Source organism: Zerene cesonia, unplaced genomic scaffold (assembly GCF_012273895.1).
Source record: "Zerene cesonia ecotype Mississippi unplaced genomic scaffold, Zerene_cesonia_1.1 Zces_u003, whole genome shotgun sequence".
In the NCBI taxonomy this organism is placed as follows: Eukaryota; Metazoa; Arthropoda; class Insecta; order Lepidoptera; family Pieridae; genus Zerene; species Zerene cesonia.
In genome coordinates, this window is record NW_024045133.1 from 2384856 (window position 1) to 2411765 (window position 26910).

Here is a 26910-nt window from a genome sequence, read left to right on the forward strand (position 1 = left end):
ATAACAACGTATTTAGGTGGAAATGTTTCGAACATACACTGGCTGAAACTTATTTCTTCGCCGACTAACTCCCCCTAATGATATTTTTATTATTTCCCCCTTTTCCTTCTTAAACCACCCCCTCCCCCCTCAACCTTCGTAGGTCGATTGGTCGTTCACATGGGGGCGCTATCGCCTACTTGCACAGTCTTTGAATATCATCTATAAAATCAATCGATGTGAAAACTAGTATTCACCTTACCCAGTACCACAACCAGGTACAAAATAAATAAAAACACACATTAAATATATAAAATTTAATTAACCATCAACAATCCATACACCACCATTTACACAGACAAACATAAAATGACACATAATATTGATGACATGCCCACAATATTTATTATCTATGTAATATCAACCATAGACATAGACGAATGCCATCTAAAAAAAAAACCAGATCAATATACATATAAATATTGTTTTTTGTGTTTTACATTATAAAGATTACAATGATTTGTATTTAGAGATTATTATGTCTAAAATTGTCGAAATTTTAACCAAACCAAAAAAGTATGACCTGTATTTATGTCTATAGTTGATACTTAAAAAAATATATAAACAAATTTTCTATGTGGCAACAGCATTAAACAAATGGCGCCCATACTTGACATTAACAATCCATAGAAATGGCGGGACTCTGCACACTTTTTTTTTATTTTGTCTTTTTAAACCGCCGTACATAAAATAACAATGATACATGACAATGATTTTACAATTAAAAATGGCCGGAATGTTAATTTAACTAAATATTAATTTCGACACCAACTTAACCGAAAAAATATATAAAGAAATACTGTTAATTTAAGTAGAGAAAATAAATTTCAACATTCAAGTTCATATTTCGAAATACATGCCCTCTCGCTCTATCACTTGCCATTTATATTGCATCTCTTTTCGGCCGTCTAAATATCACAGCATCACTATGATCTGTGTATTTAGGCGGGAGAATTCTTAAAAAAAAAACGTTATTTCCTTCAATATATATACACACTTTACATAGACAGAAATTCAAAACTAATAAAAACAGCATTGATGAAGAAACTTTAAAGATTACACGAATAAAAGTTTAAAAATCACTCGCAAGTCGCAAATAGTCCAATTATTTTGTACTAGATATTATAATAGACACTTATTTCATAACCCAGTATGTATATTATGTTGATTCACTATAGTCCATCACAGATAGTATAATTGTATAACAAAGAACATTCAGTAATATAATTCAATTTTTTTAAATTCGAGATAACAAGGACCTCCTTTAGACATTCTCATTGATTCTAAAACAAAATTTGAGAAAGATTTTATTTGAGCATCGTTAATTTAAAAGTGGAGTTTCTATGGCAACATTAAAAATAAGAGAGGAGAAATAATACATCTTGATGTTAACACTATGAATGTTGCCAACGTATAAAGTCTATTTTCTTTTTAAAGAGATCTACTATTGTCCTTCTCTCTGGTTCTTTTGCTGCGCGCGAACGAACTCTGGATAGTCTATGAAACCGTCTCGATTATGATCGTCCATATTTAATATGGGGTCGATTAGATTAGTTAGTTCGTCGTCTTTGAATATTTTCTCGCCCACCGGCGGCTGGCCTTGCTGCGGCTGCTGCTTATGTCCTTGTTCTGCTAGAAGCAAAGCCCCAATGTGACGTACAATGACAAGTGACATTTAACGGCAAGCGGAATTGGCGGGAATTGTCTATGGCTTTTAAAAATCGAAGTGCAATAAGAGTCCTAAGTTGTAGCAGTGCTTTTACTTAATAAACTTTTAAATACAAGGAGTATTTAATGCGTTAGAATATAGTTAAAATATATTATTTTAAGACCATAGACAACTCTCCGACGATAACCCTTGAAACGATCACAATTTAATATCAACTAATTTTAGTGAATCTAAATAACGCTCTTTTAATATTAAAAAATTAGTGTTTTTGTCATCTTTCATAAACATAATAAATTCATGGAATATAGTTATAAATATATGTTCCTAGAACATTTCACCTTCCTTTAAATAAGAGCGAAATAGAATTCGACTAAAATTTAACGTTGCGAGAAAAGCTTAATGTTTTTGGCAAAAAAAAAAAATAAAAAAAAAAGGATTTTTTAAACGCGCACAATAAAAACATTATAACTAATGATATATTTTCTATACCAAAGCACACAAAACAAAAAAGCCTCATAACCCTTCATAAATATAACTTCAATTATATAAATAATTTGTATTCATTTATTAAATTTTAGTACCATTTATCATTTTAATTGTAAGTCTCCTAAGGGGCTATTCGATACTTTGTAAACTCCTAATCGGTTGTCCTAAATGATTTTTAAAAATAAAGCACTCCTAATAAAACTTTTACCCGAAACCTATAAGGCCCTTTGTTTTTAGAACCATAACCAAATAAATAATATTTTACATTTTTTCTAGGCGTGATAGATGCTCTAAATATAGTCCAGTATTAAGTGGACACCACCGCCCATACGCACTTGTTGCATTGCCGGTCTTTTAATAACAAAAAACGCTCTTTTATTTACAGTTGGTTCCAAAGGCATGATTTTCGTAATGATTCCTATATGGCTCATCGCATAATAAGAAAAAAAACTTTAACATTTTGGGACACCCCATAGACAAAAGTACTTATCTAACGTAACGCGTTACGTAAAAAAACGGTCTACCCTCCCATGGGACGTTATCACTTCAATAGTGCATTGCAATTCTAATCTTATGAGTAAGAGAAACAGAAACCAGACAAGCGCCGTAACGCGTTACGTAACGAAACGGTTTACCTTCCCATGGGAAGTTATCAATTCAATTGAGATAAATCAATACTAGAACTCACCATGCCAATGTATCAACGACTTGATAAGCTCGCATCCATCCAATTTGTTGTTGTTATCGGCGTCGTGCATTTTGAAATAGTGGAATTGCAATTCCTGCTCCGACATCTTCGACGTGTCTATCGGCACCTCCATGTGCTCTTGTATGTGGCTGTGAACAGCGGTATTCGTGTAAACGGCAGCGGTATTCGAATTTCGAATTTTTACAACGGTGAGAGATATGAGAAGTTCTTTCAGTATTCGAATTTTGAATTATTACAACGACGTGACATATGAGAAGTTCTTTCAGTATTCGAATTTTGAATTATTACAACGATGTGACATATCAGAAGTTCTTTCAGTATTCGAATTTTGAATTATTACAACGATGTGACATATCAGAAGTTCTTTCAGTATTCGAATTTTGAAGGCAACCTGAGGTTGTTGATTATAAAAATATCTTTTCAGAGTTTTACGATGAACTTCAATATAATTGTGGTATTCTTCTTTTATTTATATATATTTCTAATACTTCTTGTGCTAGTTATAAACTCAGGGTAGGTATGTCTTTAGGAAAATATTCTTGGAATAAAAAATGGCGGATCATCTCGATCATAAAAAGTGATGTTCCGTGCCCCTAGTGGGGTATGGGGCAGATTATATACATCTGTTTCACTGATCGATTTTCTTTATGGACAAGTAAGTGATCAGCCTTCTGTGTCCTGCCAGACCGAGACATTTTTTTTGTGCCGCTCCACCGGGATTCAAACCCAGTACCCCTCGGTTCAACGCTCACGCGTCAACCACTGTACCAAGGAGGCGGTCATCTTTGATCATACTTTAAGTATAGAAAATCGAAGAGTAAAACACCTAATGCCACACTATCCCACTACAGGACAGTTTTAAAGGTTTTAAGTCGGGATTTTCTTTTTTGTCTTGTAAAACACAAATACGCATTGAAAGATAAATCATAATATAAATTGAAATTCACTTACTCCCTCTCTTGTGCGATATTAGCAGCGTTCAACAACTTGGGGTCTGAAATTGATAATTCAGTCATTAAATTAAAATATCTTATTGACGTGTCACTACATAGTATAAAACAAAGTCGCTTTCTCTGTCCCTATGTAGGGACATAGAAATGTATGCTTAAATCTTTAAAACTACGCAACGGATTTTGATGGGGTTTTTTTTAATAGATAGAGTGGTTCAAGAGGAAGGTTATGTGTATAATAACATCTATCAAACTGCTCCGAATTAACGCGTGCGAAGCCGCGGGCAAAAGCTAGTAAATAATAATACATATGTAGTTATTTACTGACCGGACAAACGCTGTTCTGCTTTTCTCCTATCATTTAGGAGTATTAAATGAGAATCGGCATTTGACACGAGATGGCGATTTGCGATCTCTCTCTTTATAACATAACTAGCTGCGCCCCGCGGTTTCACCCGCGTAAGTCCGTATCCCGTAGGAATATCGGGATAAAAAGTTGCCTATATGTTATTCCAATTGTCCAGCTTTCGACGTACCAAATTTCATTATAATCGGCTCAGCAGTTTTTGCGTGAAAGAGCAACAAACACACACACACATCCTTACAAACTTTCGCATTTATAATATTAGTAGGACTATTACTGACTATTACTGACTATTAGTGACTATTAGTGACTATTAATGACTAGCAGTGACAATACTGACCGTGCCCGTGACCGTGAGGTGGTTGCACGTTAACCTGCTGCACGGGCACCTGTTGTTGCACGGGCATCTGTTGCACGGGGACCTGTTGTTGGTATTGTTGTTGGGGCGGCGGCGCATATTGTTGCTGCAACAACATATGATGAAATGTCTTTAAAACACAGTATATCGAAGATTATCACACACATTTTGACCACTGGTAAATATAATAATGGAGGTTGCTTGGTAGAGATGGCGTTTAGGTATAATTAATTTGTGTATTTTTCTTTAGGATGTTAAGAGTTTTTCTTTCTTCATTTCTTTATGGTAAATTCTACAATAAAGAATAAATTGATAATAAGGGAAATATAATATGTATTAGTTCAATCAAATATACCTGTTGCGGCGAAGGGGGCGGGGGCGGCGGTTGATAGTTCTGGAAATAAAATTGAATCATTAACGGAAAATTCACCCTTTATTATAGAATTGATACAATATTTGAATTTTCGTATCTTACTTATTAAATCCTACTAATCCTACTATCCTATTTAATATTATAAATGGGAAATTTTGTAAGGATGTGTGTGTGTTTGTTAGTCTTTCACACAAAAACTACTGAACTGAATGTTTTCTTCAAATCATAAAATACACACGCATCAGAATTTTAGCTGCTAGTGTGCTTAAATAAAATAAGAAAAAATAAAGATAATAACAGATTGCATTGAAATTTGGTACGTAGACAGCTGAACAACTGGAATAACACATAGGCAATTTTTTATCCCGTTGTTCCTACGACTTACGCGGGTGAAACCGCGGGGCGCAGCTAGTATTAAATATAAAAATCTTCATATGATTTTATAACGACTTTTACATTTAATAAGCCCTTTATGTGGTCAATCGTAACGGACAAACGAAAAATTATGCATTATATATTGATAAATCTACATGTGACTGTGGATTGACTGATAATGTAGCAATCTGCTGGTATCAAAAATCTGGGAAGATAAAAACCGTGTATAAGCAGGTTTAAGTGATGTCAAAAAGGTTGAAGTTTTTAATCCCATTGTATTTTATGTGTTTCCTAATTATTTCAATGATTAATTACCTCGTTTAAAAACAATTGTATTTTGAAGTTCATATTTATATATATTTTTGAAGTGAAACTTCTTTAGAATCGTTGTGATTTCAAACCTGATGCAACGGAAAAACGACAGGTAAGGGACAACAATACACAAATGTATAAATGAAGCCGGGAAAGAATGAGACAGAAATATACATACATACTATTTTATATTTTATTCATCTAATTCTTTTGTCAATTTACTGAAGTTTCACTTCTATCGTGCGTGAATCGCACACACACCTTTTTTTTATGACACAGTTGGCAATGGTGTTGGTAAGCGCTACCACCGCCCATGACATTTGTAGAAACTTAAGATCCATAGCAAACCTTACGCCTCTACAAGTGGATTGCCGACTTTACACTGGGAAGGGATTAAGAAAGGTTTGGGAGGGGTTAGGAGAAGGATATGGGCCTCTGAATGTAATGTAAATTGAATGGTTGGCCTTATCTACATTACAGGTCTCTTTTATTAAATAATTCTTTTTCTTAAAGATCATCCAGATCGGATCAGTAGTTTAGGCCTGTTCGATAAACGGACAGGCAGTTACTTTAGCATTGATAATATTAACAGGGATGGATTTTATTACTATATCATTTACATACAACTTCTGAAATATATTTCCTAATATCTGTAACATTATATAATTTAAATATATTTCACATACAATGAAACAGAATACAATAATGAAAAGATATGTGATATAAATTTGTTGAAGTTGTTCATTTATATTGATTATACAATTAATATAAAATACCTAAATTATTCCATGACATTTTCCTCCTTGTACATCATTATATTATATATAAATAAAAAATAGCTTAAAAATGTTGTTATGCCCGAATTTATTTAAATTCATTTTACGCAATCTGTCAAAAAGTGAAAGTGGAGAAAGTTTGTTTTCGTGTAGAACTTTACGAACTTTTTAAATGTAACGTAAATAATATACGTTTATGGTTACCTGGTAATTCTGTGGCGGGACACCGGGAGCGACTTTCTGTTGATATTGCTGCGATATAGTTATTTGAAATAACGCCGACAATATAAGAAACCGCCACATTTTTCTGCCTAAAAATAATTCACGGACACACTTAGCACTTATTCGAAACCGCCGATAGAACAGTTTATTTAATTTACCAACGTTAAAAAGCGTAAACTTATTTCAGAATTATGAAATGTGTTACCACGTATCAGTGTGGCGGAGAAGCGTGCCAAATGGATGGAAAATCAATTTACCTGTCTATGCAAATATACGTGGAAGTACGTGATAGAACGCGTTATCGATTTTGTGATAAAATAAGAATAAGCAATAATTATTTCTGCTAACTAATTCAAAAAACAAGTTAGTTCGGTGATAAACACGTCACGACTAACTGTCAAGTGCTCAAGCCTCGAATGCCTACGTCAACTGTCAAGGTGACTTTTGTGACATTTACATACATGCCTTTTTACGGTACTGGCATCGGCATCCAAATTTTCATCAAATTATACTTATACTTTGACCGGGATCTCTCACTTGAGCTCATGTAATGTCGACGACTAAAATTTTCACTAATACGCAAGCCACCAACGTAAGATGACATAGGCACATGACGTGTCGTCTATTTTCCATACATAAGCGCTAATATTCGATCATTTGTTTTTCATCTAATTCCAAACCCGGAAAGAAAGTAAAAAAACCTCAATGAAACTCAATTATTTTTTATAGCAATAATTACGTTATTAATTTAATAGCAATTTACGTAGTAACTAGTTCTTAATCTGTGATAGCAATATCGATTATGTTCTGTCAAATCGTATGTGCCAATTTTTGAATAAAAATTTTGTTTATTTTGTAAACAATTTATTGCGCAGGTAGAAAATTATTAACTGTAAATCATTAAGCTACTCCAAATAAAATAGGATGTATACTATCAGTTTAAAATTAGAATTCATTTAGAATTAATTCTATCCTCAGTATTTATATGGCTAATAGGATATTGATTTTTGCTCGCGTGTGAGCTATTGTGTTCTATTTGTTTTTATCGAAAACTGTATATGAAAACTAATGGAATGGTTTCGAAGCAAACGGAAATATTGTTTGCGGTGCGGGCGGTCACCTACTGTCGATCCAGAAGTCAAATTATTTAGATTTCCTCATCCAGGCACGCGTAATGTGGTTCGGTGTGTATTATGATTAATTGGTTTTGTATTTACTTGGTAATAATAAGTTATGTAACCAAAATTTATTTTTCTTCCACATACCAAACGCAATAAGAATAGATTGGTCAATTAATATTTGATGCAGGATTATATTCTCGCTTACTTGCTTTAATCTATTATTCAAAGTAAGAGTATTAATAAAATCTGAATTATTATGCATTTTCTTTTTAATGATTTGCAATCAGTCGTAAGTCTATGAGAGGATGTGTTGTAGACACATATGGCGGGAATGGTGCTGCTCCCATTAGAGTACACTCTATCCTCTAAAGGCCTTGACGGCCGGTAGTGTTGGCTAATCAGAAATATTCGATATATGCATAGCATGCTCGCTGGTTCAAGCAGTTTTATAGTGCGAGGTTGGGGTGTTTGCCCAAACATAATTTGTATGAACAATATTGACTATATATTTCGACTACATATTATATAAAGCTCCAATAGGCTTTAACCATTCTCGTTCCTAACTCTCTCTCTTCCAAAATATTAGATTTAAATCCTCTATTTATTCACAAGAACAATGTTTGCTTAATGAGCCACCTGTTAATATAAATTAATTTGTGTTTACATTACATAACAGAAATTTTAGGTTTTTTTTTTTAATCGGTTCAATCGGCAGTGTGATGAACAGACAGATAGTGTTACTCTTACATACCTACTTATATTATAAAATGTTACTCTCTTCAAGCCTTGACCACTGGGTCATGATTTTTTTTATATCATTGTCGGCTATGGAGCTGGTGGGTCGCCCATGAACATTTGGAGAGCTCTACAAATGGATTGCCAACTTCAAATGAGAAAGGATTAACGAGATGAATAAAGGAAAGGACTGGGAAGGTTTAGGACAAGCATATGGGCCTCGGACCATAAATACATAATAAATCCATATATATGTAGGAAGGTAGGAAGAGAACTATGTTGGGAAGAACCCTAACAGTGTCTAACTGTACCTTTTCTCTTTGATACAGGTGTGAATTATGGGCAAGGTACTGTTTCCCCAATGAGAGATGCACAACTGAATTTCAAAAAAAGCTGTATATGGACCATGAAATGCTGTGCGATAGACATTTTAATAAGGGGTCGTTTGTTGATTTCGAATGCACTAAGCTGAAGAGATGTGCTGTGCCCGAAGAAATTGAATCTGATGTAAGCATTTTGATATTACTACTTAAGTTACTAGGTACTACTTAAGTTCATAAGTCCTACCTAAGTCCCGGCAGCCGCGCGCCCCCGTAATCGAAGAAGACTTCCTTAGACATAGGACACTTCACCGAGGTAAAAAGTAAGTAGTCTTTGCCACTCCCTAACTATATCCGGACAGGGAAATTATGCTATAAATCGCTCCGTTGCAAAGTGATAGATAGACAAACAAACAAACACTTTAGCATTCACAACATAAGCTAGCAGTATGCTAAGTCACTAGTTAAGCACTTCTACTAAGTAGAAAATGCTTATCAAACCAGTGGTAAATAGAAAAATTATAGTATGACAACGCAAAGTGCTTCTAAATAAAGTCTAATTGAATAAAATAATGTTTGAGTTTGAATTTATATAGAGAACTAGTTTTGACGCGCTAACGAATCCAAAAGCAAGTACATGTTTAATAACTTGTCTTGTTCTGGTACAGAACCTGCCATCTCTGCCAAATATCCACAAAACCAGGCCTAACACAACACTACTAACAATAAACAGCCAGTACTAACGAAACACAATGCTATTTAACGCCGATCTTCTGTAGGGTTGTGGCCCCCCCCCCCCATTCCTATCTCCTGGTGTAAGCTGACAAAAAACCCTCAATATTTAACTGTAAATCTAATATATTCTATGGTTATAATGAGATCTTTGTCTTAACAGAATATAACATTAACACACCTGCCGAAGAAACGGCTTGTTGAATACAGACCAATGAAGGTAGTTGACACAACAGAAATGGCGGTGCTGACCGTGAGCCCGGAAACTCTAACCGTGTCAGAGGAATTATGTACTATGGAAGGTAAATATAAGAAAGTATTTTGTTGTATATATTGATTCACTAGTTATAACCCGCGGTTACATTCGCATGGTCACATGAAGATCTATTAGTTGCCATTGACATGTTTTACCGTAAAAAGTAGCATGTACAATTTTTCTAGCCTATCTTCAGACATAAAATCGTATCATAAAATGGTGCCATTGCGAAATGCAGGCACAAATTGGGACAACTCGGACTGGGGAAGTACTACACCTCTACAGAAATCCATAAAATATTTGCATTTGTATGTTGGGGTCCTGGGTTCAGTTCCCGGTGGGGACGCACAAAAAAAAATGTCTCGGTCTGGCAGGACACAGAAGGTTGATCACCTACTTGTCTGTAAAGAAAATCGATCAGTGAAACAGATGTACATCATCTGCCCCAAAACCCACTAGGGGATACGGGACTTCACACATGTTTCGTATGGTGAATGGGGGAGCCTGAGTTCCATTTCTTTTTCCTCACCCTTCCTAGTCTATTCTATCCACCCAGTCGTAAATCCTTTCCTTATCCCTTTCCCCTTATAAATACGGGCAGCGTATTATTCATGGGAGATGGTGGTCGTTTACCATAAAGCGGGCCACCAGCTCAGTTGCCCGCTAATGGCATAATTAAACATATTTGCATTTATTCTTTTATCTCTTTGATTGTCAGTTCTTTTTTAAATTGAGCATAATCAGGTGAAGGCAAACCCGAAATCAATTCCAGTGTTCCGGGTTGTAATCTTAATTATCCAGTTTTTTTCCCTCGACTTAGGGGCTATTAATATGTAAAAAAACCTCACTATCAATTAATTTATTTTCAGAACAAAGAAACATGTATGATCTGGACTATCTCATAATTCAAGAATAGAAGAAGTTATATCGAACGACGAAACATTGCGGTCTAAAGTGGGGGGGAAGGAAAGGGGAGGGGGGAAATCCCATGACTCAACGGTATAGTTACGCGACTGTTTCCAAACGCTCATTTTTATCCAATTGTGTGTTAAGTTATTATTTATTTATTCTATATTGCACTTATTTAACATTAAAGAAAAAGAAAAGTGACAAATAAAACTTACATCTAAGTACAATGGGCGGTCTTATCGCTTAGAGCGACTTCTTCCAGACAACCTCGGATACAATAGAGGACTATTAAAAAAATTAGATGGGTAGTAAAATTATTAATAAGTTATAAATGAATCTATGATAGAAACACAGAAACATAACCCTCTTTTTGCGTCGATGCTAGTTAGATGCATGTAATCCACCAGTCTATTTTGAATAACTTAAAAAGGATCGAATCTAGTCATAAAAAATAGTCATAGTTTACAAATTAATGTACATGTTTTAATCTACACATGGTAACTAATTCATAAATTAATTTTTATATATTTTTGAATATAAAAAAATAATTTGTGAATTAGTTACTGTGTGTATGCTGAAAATAGGGAAGTTACTGTGACATTTTAAATCAGTACTAATTCTAGTGTGGGAAAAAGACAGAGCTCGAGAGATTGTCTGGCACCATCTCTTTTCCACACTGGAATTAATACTGCTTTAAGACATCTATTTAACTCTCAGAAGATCCTAGCTAAGTAGAGAAATAAATTAATGTTTGAACTTGTCTGTAAATAAATTTGATGCCTATTTAAAAATATAGTATGGGTGTATACTATAAATGATAGACATAATTAATGAGAAATGTTTAATAAACAAATTATAAAAACTTTTTGGTCTTTCAATGCTTAAAATAATGACATCTATTACAAACTTATCTAGTTTATAATCTACTATATAAAAATAACTCGGGGTTTCCTTCCTGACGCAATATCGCCAGAACGCATGAACCAATTTCCACGGTTTTGCATTCGTTGGAAAGGTCTCGGGCTCCGTGAGGTATATAGCAAAGAAAATTCAGGAAATATTTCAACAGAAAAGCGGTAAATCATTTTTCACATACAGCCATCTGGTGGCGAAACGAAATATGTTCTATGTAACAAAAAATAAACCTATCAAAAAAAGAAACCATACCTTCACATCTGCATCCACAAACAAATATTAATTATATTTAATTTTCAATTTTATGGCATTGAAATGTTTTATAAATGAGATATTTTTTAAGAAAGATCAAGAATATTAATAAATCAGTTTGATTAAGGTTAACCGACTTGTAAATAAATGGACGGAGTTGATCATTAACACATATATAGTTATAGAATAATCAATTTAAAATATTGACAAGTGGCAACCCTGAACTAACAATATGTAGGATACGAATTTATGACACACATCTTCGCTACTTATACGTCTCACGTGATAGAATTACCAAATACGCATGGCGTAAAAAAACGTGATATCACGCCGCATTTTTCCTTATAATAAAAACCTTTTTCTTTTTACCTTCACCGTCTTCTTGCACAATTAAACCGTCGAATTCCGAACATAAATCCTTGATACAATTGATCTCGTTACTCGTAAAACTATTTGGCAGTTCAAATTTCATATATTCGTCACTTGCCGCCAAATCTTGACACATGTCACGCACTGTATTCTGAAAGTCAACGTCAACGTCATAGACAACTTTTTTCTTTTCGGGCACTAAACGAAGCGCATTCTGCCATAATTCCTTTTCGTCGGCTGCCGATTTTTTATTGTACCGATCTAAATCAGCTAGCGCTTTACCGATATCACGATTTCTAGGTTCCAATTTTAACGCTAATTTGTAATATTTCAGCGCTTCATCCGTTTTACCTAACATTTCGTAAGCTCTTCCGTAGTAAAACAACGCTTTACAATGTTTATTTATATCGGTGACGTAATCGAGATTTTCACACATATTAATCACGTATTTCGGTTTATTTATTTTGTAATAGCACACAGCCAAATTGACGTATGTGTTTATTTTTAATCGTTTCACCTCCAATTCTTCCGTGGCGTTTTTGACTACGGATAAATTAAGAACGGACATAGACTGTTGATAGTTTTTTATGCATTTGTTGAATTTCCGTTTGGCGAAGAAATCTTTGGCTTGAGCGTGTAAAGAGTTCACAGTTCTGGTGGTAACTTCAAATTTACTTTGTTCTTCTGACGGCAGGTCATTGAATCTGCAATTAAGTCAAAGTAAAACTTATTAAATAATCCATAACGATAAAACATGATATTTAAAAACATATTATTTGAAAAAATAAGAACAACAGTTTGTTTAACACACAGATACACATTCACTATAAATAATAATAAGAAAAAATTACCAAGAACTATATTTTATTTGAAGTAAAAGATAAAATATAACAAAAAAGGAGACTACCAATCAGATTTTGTTTCTATGTAATGTAATTTATAAGTTAAACAACCTTCCTGTTCCTGACATAAGACTGTTCAAACAAACAAACTTTTCCCATTATATTATTAGAAAAGAATTATTTTTGCACAAAATGACTTACCGAATAGGAGCTTGCAAGTCATTAACAGAGTATAAAACGATATTAAACAGAGCCGTTTCGGGCCTCACTCTCGGCAACACTCCTTGGTGGCCCCAAGCCAACGCCGGCTGTATCAGCAAGAGGAACCTAGCTTTGGGGCCCCTGACCATTGTCAGACCTATTTCTAAGCCGGGAATGCATCCTCCCTTGCCCAGTTTGATCCGCTAAAACAATAAATATGGTAATAAATTGAAAACACAGATGATTCTTTGATGTGGGAGTCGAGCACGCTTCGGTACAAATTGGGCCATCTCGCACAGGGGATGTACCACACCCCCACAGGAGAAATAGTAGCATGCTACTGCGTTCCGTGTTCCGTTCCGCGTTCCGGTGACTAGAGGAGCCGGAGGCACGTTTCCTTTTCCTCACCCTTCCCAATCCATTCCTTCTTTCCAGTCGTCAATCCTAGCCTCATCCCTAACCCCTTAAAAGCGAGCAACGCACTCGCAGAGACATATATACCTGCATATATTCATGGGCGCTAGTGATAGCTTACCATCAGGCGAACCACCAGTTCAGTTACCCGCTATGATATAAAAAAAAAATAGAGTTAGTAACCGTAGAAGGAACCTTCCCAATTGGTGATAGTTTAAAGAGCTATATCTGAAAATTTAAGCTGTCTGACTAGCACGGTCCGGCCAATAAACGTGACTCTTACCATGGGAGATCCATTGTTCATGGTGAGTGTGGAATCAAAGGGTATCCGATCCTTCTCCCAGTATGCCGCATAATGGATGGTCACCTCAGCATCCACTGGTATAATTGGCCCGTCACCTGAAAATTTCGTTTCATCGCAATTAATCTAGAATTTTCCACTTCGAAAATGCGAAGTTCGAATTGTGAATCTAAATAATTCAAGTAATAAAAAGAAGGCATAGAAACAATCGTAAAAATGCCGCGTAAGGACGTGAAACAGGGAGAAAACTTTTTAGCGTTTATAATATTAGTAAGGACTAGCTGCGCCACGCGGTTTTACCAGCGTACCCACAGGAATATCGGGATAAAAAGTTGCCTATATGTTATTCCAATTGTACTAAATTTCATTGCAATCGGTTCAGTAGTTTTTGCGTGAAAGAGCAACAAACACACACACATCCTTACAAACTTGCGCATTTATAATATTAGTTGGATAGGATTAGTAGGATTACTAGTAAAGATTATTGTAGACTAATGTTATAAAGAGAATTTTGTATTATATGGTTGTAATGTTTTTAACCTGTGGGTACAGAACTCTGAACCTCCTTTTTCAATTGCAGTAAAACCTTTGCTCAATGGAGACTTACGAGAACATTCAAGAATCAGCTCTATAAGAACACAATAAAGCTGCATTTCCCACTAACAATTGAGCCACTTACCCTCCTCCAGAATAAGCATTTTCACATCCCCCGATGACACACAGTCAATCATCTTTGTGGACAAATCACTGAATGAATGATACTCTGGACAGCTTAGCATCATTTTCGAGGCTGACTCCTCAATAGATTGCAGGACATCATCTGTATCGCTAACAAATAAATTGAAAATATATATTATCTGCAAAAAAAGACTCCAACGACCCTGGGGAGGGAGGTACTGACACAATTTCTAATACGTAGACCAAAAGCTAAAAGATCCTATTATCCTACTTCCTATCCCATCCAACTAATATTGTAAATGCGAAAGTTTGTAAGGTGTGTGTGTTTGTTACTCTTTCACGCAAAAACTGCAGAACCAATTGAAATGAAATTTGGTACGTAGACAGCTGGACAACTGGAATAACATATAGGCTTTTTCTCTCGATATTCCTACGGGATACGGACTTATGCGGGTGAAACCGCGGGGCGCAGCTAGTACCCAAAAATTTTGAAAAGTTTTGTTAGGCAAATTGTTTTTTTTAAATTCGGATGACTTCATTTTAGCTAATAATAAATATTGTATACCTGTCTTCCTCTAAATCGGCGAAGAACTCCCGATCAATAGTAAGATCTGTTTTTTTGAAATCCACATCTATGACAAACTCCGTTGATGTTGTTAATAGGTCACTGAAAATAATAAAAACTGATTGACAAATGTTGAGCAAAAATTTGACATCATTATTATCAGCATAGTGAACTATGCTCAGCTAAATTCTTATAAATTTTATAGTTTTGTCTCTACAAAATTTAAGTCTATTTTTGTTATGTGTTATGAACTAGTTGTGCCTTGTAGTTTCACATAGATTAATTAGAATGTTTCTATTATCAGCAATTTTTGAGATTGGCACTTACAACCGAAAAACTCATGCTTTACCATAGTAGTATGGATCTTAGCTTATATACATATTAAAGTGTGTTATGTTGTATTATTAAATATTGCATTTTCTATAGAAATACCCAACAAAAGGATGAAATGTAGATAATATTTTTAACATTATATATAACTAGCTGGGCCCCGTGGTTTCACCCATGTAAGTCTGTAACCCGTAGGAATATCGGGATAAAAAGTTGCCTATATGTAATTCCAGTTGTCCAGCTGTCTACATACCAAATTTCATTGCAATTGGTTCAGCAGTTTTTGCGTGATAGAGCAACAAATACACACACATCCTTACAAACTTTCACATTCATAATATTATATAGTATATAGCATAAGAGTAGGATATGAAAATTTGAAGTGTTAAGAAAGGATGCCAAAGTAATAATGATTTAAACACACTTACTGTAAATTGATTCCTTTCGATAATTGAACTGGATCGTCTAAGATATTCTCCATTATAGTTAAGTAAAAAGGTTACATATAGAATAAAAAAATAAGCAGTTATAGAAAAGTTGAATTTTTCCAAGCTAATGCAATTCAATTCTTTGAAATATGACAGTCTTATATAGCCACTATTTTACCAAATCCATTAGTGGACAGTTTTATGCCTCAAATGTATATTAAAAGTCCAAATGATATCTACAACAAAAAAAATACATAATGTATAAAATATTTGCTACTCATGGTCTCCGACTGATCACAGATGTATACATATGCAAAAAAGATTGACATTTTCTGAGGACAATAATTTATGTCCATTCATTGTCCAAGGCAGACCGCCTACTTGGTACAGTGGTTAATGCATGAGCGTAGAACTGAAGGGTCCTGGGTTCAATTCCCGGTGAGTGGTGAAAAATAAATGTCTCGGTCTGGCAGGATAAGACAGAAGGCATATCACCTACTTGTCCCTAAAGAAAATCGATCAGTGAAACAGATGTACATCATCTGCCCCATACCCCACTAGGGGACACGGGATTTCACTACTATGGTCCAAGGAGTGGAGAGTTTATACTTTGTAAAAATACATATCTGGGTTGAATCAGGAAATTATTATTTTTTGTATGTTAACATTGGCTGATAATATTATGTATTTAAATGAAGAATTAAAATTTGAAATAAACTGGTAATACATGATCACCTTAAGGAGGAGACGTTTAATTTCATTCTCTAACTATTTGATGCAGCTTCACCCACATCTTTCATCCCTCGTTTTAACCCCCTATGCTATGCTATGATATAAGCATTTGCTTATATCATAGTGGCTACCCACATGCAATTGTTTAATTATTCAGCAAAATAATGGCTAAATGTTGAAATAGGAGGATTGAGGATTTAATCAGATGTGTTTAAGCACTATAGTGTTTGAATTGATGACGAAACGCGATTACCATAGAACTTTTTGAGGTTTTGAGAGATTAGCTAGTAATTTTCTCCAACCGCAAATTGTAGTATAGAAGTACTCTGTGATTGTAATCCTATCAACAAAGTTGAACTTAGTTTATCTTTTGAATTTGAAGCACAGGCCACAGATTTGAATTTTGACGTGACCTTAATTTTTTTTTTTTTTTCGTGGCAAGAAGATATGTCTTTTTAATTATCTCATATAATATATTATATCACAGACCAAATTTAATCTGTAACTGTCCTTGTTTTGATATTGTGTATTTTACACTTCTACAAAGAGAGCAAAGTTGGGACTCATTGAATTTGGCACCCTTTTTTTGTATTTATCAACTTTTATAGTCTTTTTTCTTGTATTTTTCGGTATTGTTCCAATCTAAAAATGGGTTGTTCGTCTTTTATTTATGTATAATTCATTAAATGTTCACCCTTAATATAGACCCCCTCACTAGATATCTTTATTTTCATAGCTTAGATTAATTAAAATCAATTCTTGTTCTTTTATTATTTTTTACATATGAGTATCTCTAATCCTTATGCCTACACGACCTAATGAACCTTACGCTGTAGACAGAATTAGTTTCTTTGTCTACGCCTTATCTTATGTGTAATGTGAGCCCAAATTTGTCATATTAACTAGTTATGTAGTATATTACTTACTCTGTGGTTTACGTAGTAACTAATCCTTAATCTGTGGGAGTAACTAGTTCTTAATCTGTGGCATCATGCTTGAAAGCAGTGTTCGGAACCGTACGATAATTATCGTACACATACGATAATTTTGTGCCAACGCACGATGTACGATAGCATACTATTATCGTACGCAGATTGTACGATAATTTCTATCATGATGCAAAATTTGAGAATTTATATTATTTCACTCATGCGCTGATAGTCTAAATCGAAGTAGCATGATTTTATTTCGTCCAATTAAGTCTTGGGAAAATACCGGGAAATACAAGTTCTCTATTCCTATTGGTTCTTACGATTCCCTATGCTAAGTTTCACCACTGCCGATACTGTAACTTTATCCAGCGCCTGCTGTACACGCTTTCTTATTGGTTAGTATAGCATCTACCAATGCGAACAAAAGAATATAAGTTCGATATTTCGATTGTGTATCCAACTTGCATGAGAACAGTGAAATTTTGTCTGAGTGAATTTTACGCTTGGCGCATTTATTGAATTTGAAGTGGAAAGGGAATCAGTTTAGGGTCTGTGCCACGTGTAAAACATTTGGATTTCAGTGTTCTGTTGATTGGACAGCGGTGGTTTAAAAAAGATAAACTATAGAGTACTTGCATGCATATCAATATTACAATTTATATGATTTATTTATCTGTAATAGACATTATCCTAAAAAGTACGATAATTTTGTTCCATGTACGATAATTTTACGCCTCGGGGTACGATAGTCGGCCCACTTCAGGTTGCTAACACTGCTTGAAAGTTGAAATCAAAATTGCTACAAAATATACAATTGAATCCATTTATGTACTTCGTAGTTCATCTTTGTTGTGTTTGAGATTGTGGAACTACCTACCTTTTTGAAGGCATAAAATACCGGTACTAGTCCTACAATTAGAAACCAGTAGGTACACACAAACAAATATTACCACGCTTAGTCCTAATTGCGACGACAATAATATTTCGAAGAGACCCAATCCTTTGAGTAAAAAAAGTAAGTACATTTTGAAATAATTTTCGCCGTTTGAATGTCTAATACGTCAGCTTTTTCTATAAATACCGAGATTAATTTTTTTAAATCTAGAATTTTGATAAAACTACACGAGTATTCCTTTAAAATTTCCGATTACAATTTTCAATAATAAATATTCTTGAATTAATTAAAAATTTAACAGGTCGAGTTGTAGTTATTTTTAATTTGAATTTAGACACTGTATTTACCTTAATCATTCTTTAGACAATATCCAGACATAAAAATAATACAATAAAATCTTTAAATTACATGGGAAAAAGACACGTAGAAACATGTTTGCATTTATAGTGTTACTATTAAGTAAAAATTGTTCTGTGTAATTTTTTTTAACAATAACTCGCATATTAGACGTTTGGAAATCATTCAGTTGCAAATTGAAATATATGAGTAGATAAATGTAACCGATGGCTTCACTTCTATGGCAGCTGTATAAAAACCTATGTGCTTATTCAGACCAATATCTATCCCTGCACGAAATTTTCCTGCAAGTCTGATGTTATATCTGCTTAAATAAGTAAAAAACATACAAACATGTTATATTATTAATGATTTTGCTTTCACAGTAATGGCCGACCCCAGCCCCCACCAAATGATGACGTGTCCATACAACAAAGCACACCAAGTGGAACACTACAGGATGCATGTGCACCTGCAGAAGTGTAGAAAGCAGCATCTGAATTGTAAAAAGCTTAATTGCCCGTTTGATTCGACACATGTCGTTAATGATGTGGAACTTGATGTACGTATACTTATTAGCTGTTCTTATTCAATGTATATATATACTTTTTAGTTTTTCATAACTCATTGGTGTATATTGAACAAGTAGTATTGTAAGATCGTTAAAAATGTTTGAGATATGTTGGTTAAAACACCATTCATGTGGGAGTTAATGCTTTGGCATGAGTTAGCCCAGCTCGCACTGTGGACGGTACCAAACCGCTACAGAAGATTGGCGTGAAATAGTACCATGCTACTGTTTTGTTCTGTCAGTGTCTCAAGCGCCAGAGCAGAAAGCCTATCTGTTTTTCTGTATGTTATACTATGTAGTGAAGGTAAACTCTCTTTTACAGTACCATGTGAGTGTGTGTCCCAAGCGAGAGATGTTAGACACACAGATATATGTAATGGATGATGAATATAAACCAGTTGTGGAATTAAAAACAGCACCCATAACTCCTTGTGAAGAGACTTGGGAGTGTGTGAGTATATTTAATTAACTATCTGTAACACACTGCCTTCCTGGCCTAAGGAAATTTCCATAGGAATGAAATGTTTTGCCATGGTAAAGTGTAATATATGATACTGGTAAGAGTGTTTAGTTGATGTGTTATTTTAGTATTTTGAGATCATAAGTCATGCCTCAATAAGACAAGCACATGTATTTATAGCGTAAAGGATTTGAGTTTTAAGTTAAAAACAAAATAAAAATGTTAAATAGGAAAAAAAAATCTTTCGTCTCACTTCCTCTTATAGTGAGTATATATAACAAAATTATTCCAAGCTAGCCTAATCAGGATAATAAGATAAACTAATGAATCATTTTGTCACTTATCCTGGACTAGCTGCGCCCCGCGGTTTTATCCTCGTAAGTCTGTATCCCGAAGGAATATCGGGATAAATAGTTGTCTATATGTTATTCCAGTTGAAAGAGCAACAAACACACACACATCCTTAAACTTTCGCATTTATAATATTAGTAGGATAAGTGTACGAAGTTTGAATTAAATCATCCATTAAAAGTGGTATATCAAGTCTATAGAACTCCATTTCCTACAAACGTACAGGTGCGGCCAATAAAGTGTGTTGATGTTATTTCAGGATGCCACAACAACCTATAAGCCAGACTTAGCTGCTAAAGCGCCTCACATTATAATGAAGGTTAAGGGCGCGACCCCATCAGAGAGGAGACTAGCAAGAAAGTTGGCCATACAAACATACAAACCTCCGACCTCCAATTAAAGGACTTTCTATTATAATTACTAGGGTAAGATTTACTAAAAAATACTTCAATGCCTATGTTTAACACAAAAAATTAAGTTAGATAGAAAAAAAACGATGACGGACTTATTGGTAAAAAGCAATCTCTACCAGACAACCTTAGGTAGGATGATTTTTCTGTAAGACAGCTTTTAGTGCTGAAAATAATTTAACAATATTTCTTTTTTATTTCATGTTAAGTGGCAACCCTAGGTTTGTATGTACTTTAATAGTTTGTAAATTGACAACATCAATTATGATGGTTAATAAATGTTTCTTAATTTTAATGCTGTTTATACGCTCATTATGAAGAGAAGTGTTTGTTAAGAAACATTAAAAAAAATATATAAAAAATTAAAGGTGATTTTCATATATTATTTTGAGTAGGTAAATTATATTCAATAATGCCATGTGACTTTGATTGTAAATCGTTATCATTTAGCATGTATCAAAATTGAGATTTCTATGAAAATCTAAGATTGATTTTAATTTTTAAATTAAACTATAATGATGCGATGCGATGCTCGTGTTTAAATTTTGGTGCAAATGATAAAACATGTGACATCTGACAAAAAAAATTACAAAAAACGAAATTCTAATCTCAGTCATATTAATTTATGATGAATACTAGGGCTGTAATTTTTTTTTTGTTGTAAAAGTGTTGCTGTTGTAACCCTAGGTGTATATAGTATGTAATGTACATAATGTCTATCTAAGATATTAAATAACATAAAGAATAGACTGTGTTTTACTTTTAAAACTTTTGTTTCTATTCGTGGCAAGAAGATATGTCCATTTACAAGTGTCAAATATATATATTTAAATTTGTTCGAATACGCAAAATAATAACACATGTAAAATTGCCAGCTGCGAAAAATAAAATATTTGACAATGGACAAAATTTGTTAGTTTTCAACGAACATTTTATTTAAATGTTCATCTGTCATACACAAATTTGTAATTTGTAGTTATAAGATAGCAATGTAATCAATGTTTAGAACTTTTAACTAATAAAAGAGGTTAGAAAGAGGATAGTTTATGAACTGACGACTCTCGCAATGAACGCGCTATAACGCGCGATGCGTAAGCAAGCAATGTATAATGTGCAATTTCATGATTTTGTACCCTTTATTGGCATATGTTGCCAATAAACGTTACAAAATCCGGGCCAGGGCCCAGCAGGGCCAGGCAAATACAGGGCCTAAGTCTGACAAACTTTACAATGCTGCAATAATTGCAATGCTCAAGTGAATGGTTTAGATTTGATAGTCTTCTTAATATAATTGACGTTCATCCCGGCTCCGCCCGCATATCAAGTTTCCTGTTTTATACCAAGGGAGCATTTAATCGACATTAAAACCCTATCACCCAAGTCAGCTTATACCCTGTCTGTACACCAAATTTCATCAAAATCCGTTTAGTAGTTTTAGTAATTGAAGGACAAACAACCAAAGGAACAAACTTTCAACTTTAAAATATTAGCGTGATCAATGGTATTCCATTGAAACACAATTGAATCACAAATAATTTGCCTTGGAAATCTTATATCATGGGATATTTTCGTTGGCATCACTGAGATTTGTCTTATCGAGACATCATTACGATTTATTATCGCTACTATTAAGACGAAAATTAATTTTTTGCGCAATACGAATTCTGTTACAATGATAATTAAGATCGTGTCCGTCAATTTAATCGTAATGGTGTTTCAGGTTGAGATATGCCCGTTTTTTTTTCATATTTGTGGCACCTACCTACAATATAGGAGCATGTCTAAGCTATTGACAGCAATATATATCTACATGTATAGGTAATTATACTTGTAGGTAATATTTCATCAAATAAAATTAAAGAGAATTATGTTCTTTTTTTAACTTTGTATGTACGCCACGTATGTAAAGTCAGAAACCCAACCGTAATGAAAAAAAAAAACGGTATATTTTTACTCAACCGTCCAAAATAACGTAATGCTATCACAATGTACATGTCTATTAAACGAGAACCTCTAAATTGGTCAACATTTCGATGTATGTGATTAGAATTGGTTTTGTGTTGATTATTATTTTTATTTTCTTTTGGTATCATTGAAAAAGTTCTGATTAGAATTTTAAGTTTCCCGCTTTTTTTGTAGAAATGAAAAATAAAGTGTACATACAATATTGTCTTTTATTTATACATGCATAAAAAATTGTTTCAAAAATCTATCGAGCGAAATTCGTGTTGTGAAACATTCTGAAGTTATCAAAAATATATCGAGTGCAAGTCAAACACCCCCCCCAAAGTCAAACCCCTCTATTGATGGCTAATGATGGCCATCTCGGTTGTAAGTTGTAACCCCACGTGCAGAAAACCTAGCGGGGGATGCGTAAATGCATTTCCCAACCTTAGAAAAAGTCCCATTTTACACTAGGTACAAATCCAAATCAATCCAAAAAAAAACTTCATTATATCAAAAGGTAACAAATATATTCATCATATAAAAGTTTCATCAGATACTGTTGTTGATGTAATAAAACAAGATAAAAATAAATGTGAATCATTAATAAATTGATTCATTCATTTTTAACATGAATTTATATAATTACAAGTAACATTTTAGTTACTAATTAAATAAGAAGCCATAAACTATGCACCTTTACATATAATATTATTTTCTTTTATTGCTTACTTAATACCAATTGCAACTGCACATGACTTCAACCATCTTTAGAAAAGGAGAAAGCAGTTCTCAATTCCAACTTTATTTTTGTATTTGTTACAATAGAACATTTAACTAGGTGAACCAATGTTAGTAATCCTATTTATTTGTACTTTCCCATTTAAATTTGGTCTAGGTCTGGCAATTACAGGACAGGTTGGTTTTTAAGTAAAAATATTTATCATATATATTTTCTAATATTCAGCATATACTTATTTTGTTTAAGATTGTCCCATCCATTTTTATTCATTCTTATATTTTTTTTATTGGGATAAAAAAGCAATAGTTTGTGTCTTAAGAAATGCTTTCAGTTTAACAGTTTATTAACAAATATTTTATCATTTTAATTGTGTGCTATACACATATATACAGTTTTTATACAGACAAACTTCTCCAATAACAAAAACAAGGCCCCACCTCACCAGGGTGACAACCCTAATATAGAAACGATTGTAGGGCTCGTTCTACAAACTGCATTATCCCAGTTTAATTTTCTCATCACTAACTAGATTGTACATCCTTAACATAATCTTCGTCCATACTCTCAAACTTTTCCTTCATATCTTCTGGTACGTCCACTTTCGACAAATCATCTGCCCCCACTTCATCCTCTTTTTGTATCAAAATATCCACCACGTTTTCACACGCAAGCAAAACTTTCGGGTCTTTCTCCCATTTGTGATATTCGCGTAGTACGTAATAAACCCCGTAGTTTCGTAGTGTCTCTCTGCCGTGTTTCGTCGCACACAGCTTATTTAGCGTCTCCAATACCATCTTTCGTATATCAACATCCGGATCACGTTCTTTTTCCTTCGGCAAGTACTGTAACGCTATCGGTAATGCGTCCATTTCCTCGTCTGGATAATCTTCGTTGCCGATTATAGGCGTCAGTAGGTACGTTAATAAATCCAAATCGTTTGATAATAGGAAGTTGTGATATGAAGTGTCGAAGGATATATTTCGTAATACGCCGATAGCGCCGCCACGTCTTATGTTCGATTGATTGTAATTACAGAACGGGAGCAGTTTTATTAAAGGAATGTGCGGGTTTTCTTCCGTCAACCATTTGCGAATGCGCGGACTACAGCTTAGATTACTAAACATTGGTCCAAGGTAATTCAAATTGGAATCAACTTTATTGTAATCTATATTGGCGAATACGTTCAGAATATCGTTTAGATGCGGTAGAAAAGTCTCTGTACATATGTCAAGTGCTTCTTCCACCCGCGTGATGTTTGATAAGATCATACATACCGCATCTGCGTTCTTTTTTTGAGGATCCATTACATAACCTATAAACAGTTCAACTATATTTTTCTTCGTTTCTGGCTTGTATTTAAGCAGCTCCAATGCACCTTTGGCGTTCGCAGTTACGTTAACTAGTAAAAGGAGGGCGTTTTTGCTTATTTCATCTATTCTGTCGTTCGTTAAATCGATGATGTTTTTGATAATTTGCTCTTTTCCAAGTAAAATACTGATTCCTTCATCAGTTCCTGATAATCCTAATAGGTGATCTAGAGAAATGTGTTTCAGGTCGATTCTTGAATCTGGTTTAAGGAATTCAGTTAGTTCATCTAATGGATCTTTAGCCATTTTTTACGTTTTATTTCAAAAACATGTGCAATGTAAAACAATCAACAATGTTTACAATTTGTATGACAGACCACCAGTCACAGTCTGCTGTTATCTGACGGTTTATAGTTGACATCTGTCATTGTTAATTGCCACAATTGTTGAATGTCTATGGTGTAATTCCTCCAGACATGAATCAATAGACAGGTATGTGGCAATAATATTTAAATAGTTCATTTTCAGAATTTTATTTATTTAATTATTATAGAGCGCTTACATTTTACTTAAAAATAAAAGTTTAACTTAAAATTTTATTTCAATATGTATCAACTTATGAGGAAGGATAAAAATAAACACACAAAAAGCGTGCAGTAATATAATATTTTATTGAAAACACAAACTACCACGACACTTATCTAAGAAAGTACAATCAAGGTTATTCTATCGCTAAAAAAGCAATCACAAATTTAACTTCAATATGATAATAATTGATAAACATTAAAATCTCTTAATACTATATTAACTAGATATTAATAAAATAGTTATTTTGTAACAGTTTTACATTCTTTTAAACTTATAAACAGTGAGTATTATAGTGTTATTTTAAAGTGACTATTTAAACGAAGTGCCAGATAATAGAATTATGTGAATAGTTTGTATTTACATAATCCTTAAAAAAAGATCATAAAACATTTCGATTAAAGTCTCAAGTTTTAAATATAACAAACATATTGTAATGATTTTAAATATAACATATTATAATAGTTAAAATGAAATGCATTAATTATAAAATACAAAATGATTGGACGGTTAGGTTATAACGTACATCAGGCACATTAATGAATTTATAATAATAGTTATAATTTGAAACTTTATATAAAGGTTGAGCTTGAAAAGACAAATATTAAAAATATGTGTTTAAAATTTTGGCTTATCTAATAAAAATATAATTTATGGTAAATACAGATATTATTTCGTTTAATAATCTATTTACAGAGATGATTAAATCTATTACAATGTGATATCCTAATTCATTGTTATTAAGCAAGCTTCATAATAATATGGAAATTACTATTTAGAATAATGGTAAGCTATGCCACAGATAATATAATTCTATAGAAGGCTAAGCTTAGTATGAACAAAGGATGATGGCACATAAATTTTCTGCTCTATTTAGGATTTATTTTAAATTGTACGTAACATTGCACTACGATTAATTTAATAGAATATTAAAGTATATGTGTGTAGACATTAATTGATTCATTATCTATTGAGTATTTGATAATGTTACTGGTTTGAAATTATTAAATAATAAAGTATGAATGTTATATGTTTAGATAAAAACCAATACAATTAAAGCGAACTCTACGCTTTCGGCGTATCTATAACCCACAGACAATTAATTATCGTTCGTAATAAAAAAAAAATACAAAATTCTACAAAAGACTACGAAAATTCTATGTTTAAACAATCATATTTTATTTGCTTTGCCTACAACAAATAGTGCATATTACAATATAGAATGTCATGTATTTAGCGTGTCTAGGTATTATTTCGATAATGTCATTACTAGCATCAGTGGCGTAGCGAGCCTTGCTATGTATGTATCTGTGAGGGAGGGGCAGGATTTATGGTGACACACAATATAAGAATGTAAAGGAAAACTCGCAATAGTAAACTCGTTAGAATCCTCTAAGCTTGAGGCCTCTGTACATACGGTGATAGCTACGCCCCTCATATTCCTATATCTAATGCGTTTAAAGTTCACCGAAATAAGCTTGCAGGCAACATATTACTCAGAAACGTCTAAAAATTGCAGTGTTCGACTATAAATTATTTACAATACTATTTTTCTTAAACAAGAAACGACGAGGATAGCGAAGAGAGACGTGTTCAAAATGTCTGCATCTGAAACGAAAAATAGTAAAAGTTAATAAAAAAAAA

The 26910-nt window shown here is 33.6% G+C and overlaps 6 protein-coding genes across 7 annotated transcripts in view; 2 read left to right on the top strand and 4 right to left on the bottom strand.

The window, feature by feature from the left end:
• Window positions 1-281: 281 nt before the first annotated feature.
• LOC119838548 (multiple coagulation factor deficiency protein 2 homolog) lies at window positions 282-7039 on the bottom strand. Of its 2 annotated transcripts, XM_038364526.1 has the most exons (7): window positions 6891-7039; window positions 6616-6722; window positions 4931-4969; window positions 4558-4681; window positions 3855-3897; window positions 2883-3031; window positions 282-1671 (listed from the first exon to the last, which is right to left on the bottom strand). In XM_038364526.1, exons 2-7 carry the CDS (start codon window positions 6712-6714, stop codon window positions 1484-1486), a joined length of 642 nt encoding a protein of 213 aa, XP_038220454.1. In that variant the 5' UTR covers window positions 6715-6722; window positions 6891-7039; the 3' UTR covers window positions 282-1483. The 2 variants fall into 2 exon arrangements, with proteins under 2 accessions (XP_038220454.1, XP_038220455.1); XM_038364527.1 differs by having other exon boundaries at window positions 282-1668; window positions 6616-7039.
• Window positions 7040-7440: 401 nt separating this feature from the next.
• LOC119838542 lies at window positions 7441-11571 on the top strand. The gene is made up of 4 exons (XM_038364519.1): window positions 7441-7817; window positions 8819-8996; window positions 9705-9843; window positions 10667-11571. The coding sequence occupies exons 1-4, from the start codon at window positions 7702-7704 to the stop codon at window positions 10711-10713; spliced, it is 480 nt and encodes a 159-aa protein (XP_038220447.1). The 5' UTR covers window positions 7441-7701; the 3' UTR covers window positions 10714-11571.
• A 257-nt stretch (window positions 11572-11828) lies between these two features.
• LOC119838521 (inactive peptidyl-prolyl cis-trans isomerase shutdown-like) lies at window positions 11829-17122 on the bottom strand. The gene is made up of 7 exons (XM_038364495.1): window positions 16987-17122; window positions 16002-16237; window positions 15244-15345; window positions 14680-14828; window positions 13983-14098; window positions 13286-13488; window positions 11829-12946 (listed from the first exon to the last, which is right to left on the bottom strand). The coding sequence occupies exons 2-7, from the start codon at window positions 16052-16054 to the stop codon at window positions 12199-12201; spliced, it is 1371 nt and encodes a 456-aa protein (XP_038220423.1). The 5' UTR covers window positions 16055-16237; window positions 16987-17122; the 3' UTR covers window positions 11829-12198.
• A 1323-nt stretch (window positions 17123-18445) lies between these two features.
• Window positions 18446-22149, top strand: LOC119838487 (gametocyte-specific factor 1-like). The gene is made up of 4 exons (XM_038364436.1): window positions 18446-18680; window positions 19283-19458; window positions 19790-19918; window positions 20538-22149. The coding sequence occupies exons 2-4, from the start codon at window positions 19285-19287 to the stop codon at window positions 20676-20678; spliced, it is 444 nt and encodes a 147-aa protein (XP_038220364.1). The 5' UTR covers window positions 18446-18680; window positions 19283-19284; the 3' UTR covers window positions 20679-22149.
• Window positions 22150-23140: 991 nt separating this feature from the next.
• LOC119838488 (protein HGH1 homolog) lies at window positions 23141-25077 on the bottom strand. The gene has a single exon (XM_038364437.1). The coding sequence runs from the start codon at window positions 24985-24987 to the stop codon at window positions 23896-23898; it is 1092 nt and encodes a 363-aa protein (XP_038220365.1). The 5' UTR covers window positions 24988-25077; the 3' UTR covers window positions 23141-23895.
• An 858-nt stretch (window positions 25078-25935) lies between these two features.
• LOC119838556 overlaps window positions 25936-26910 on the bottom strand; it is a 15864-nt gene continuing 14889 nt past the window's right edge. The window contains exon 4 of the mRNA XM_038364539.1: window positions 25936-26874. Coding sequence (XP_038220467.1) covers window positions 26804-26874 — 71 coding nt within the window. The 3' untranslated portion in view covers window positions 25936-26803. The remainder of the gene's footprint in view (window positions 26875-26910) is intronic.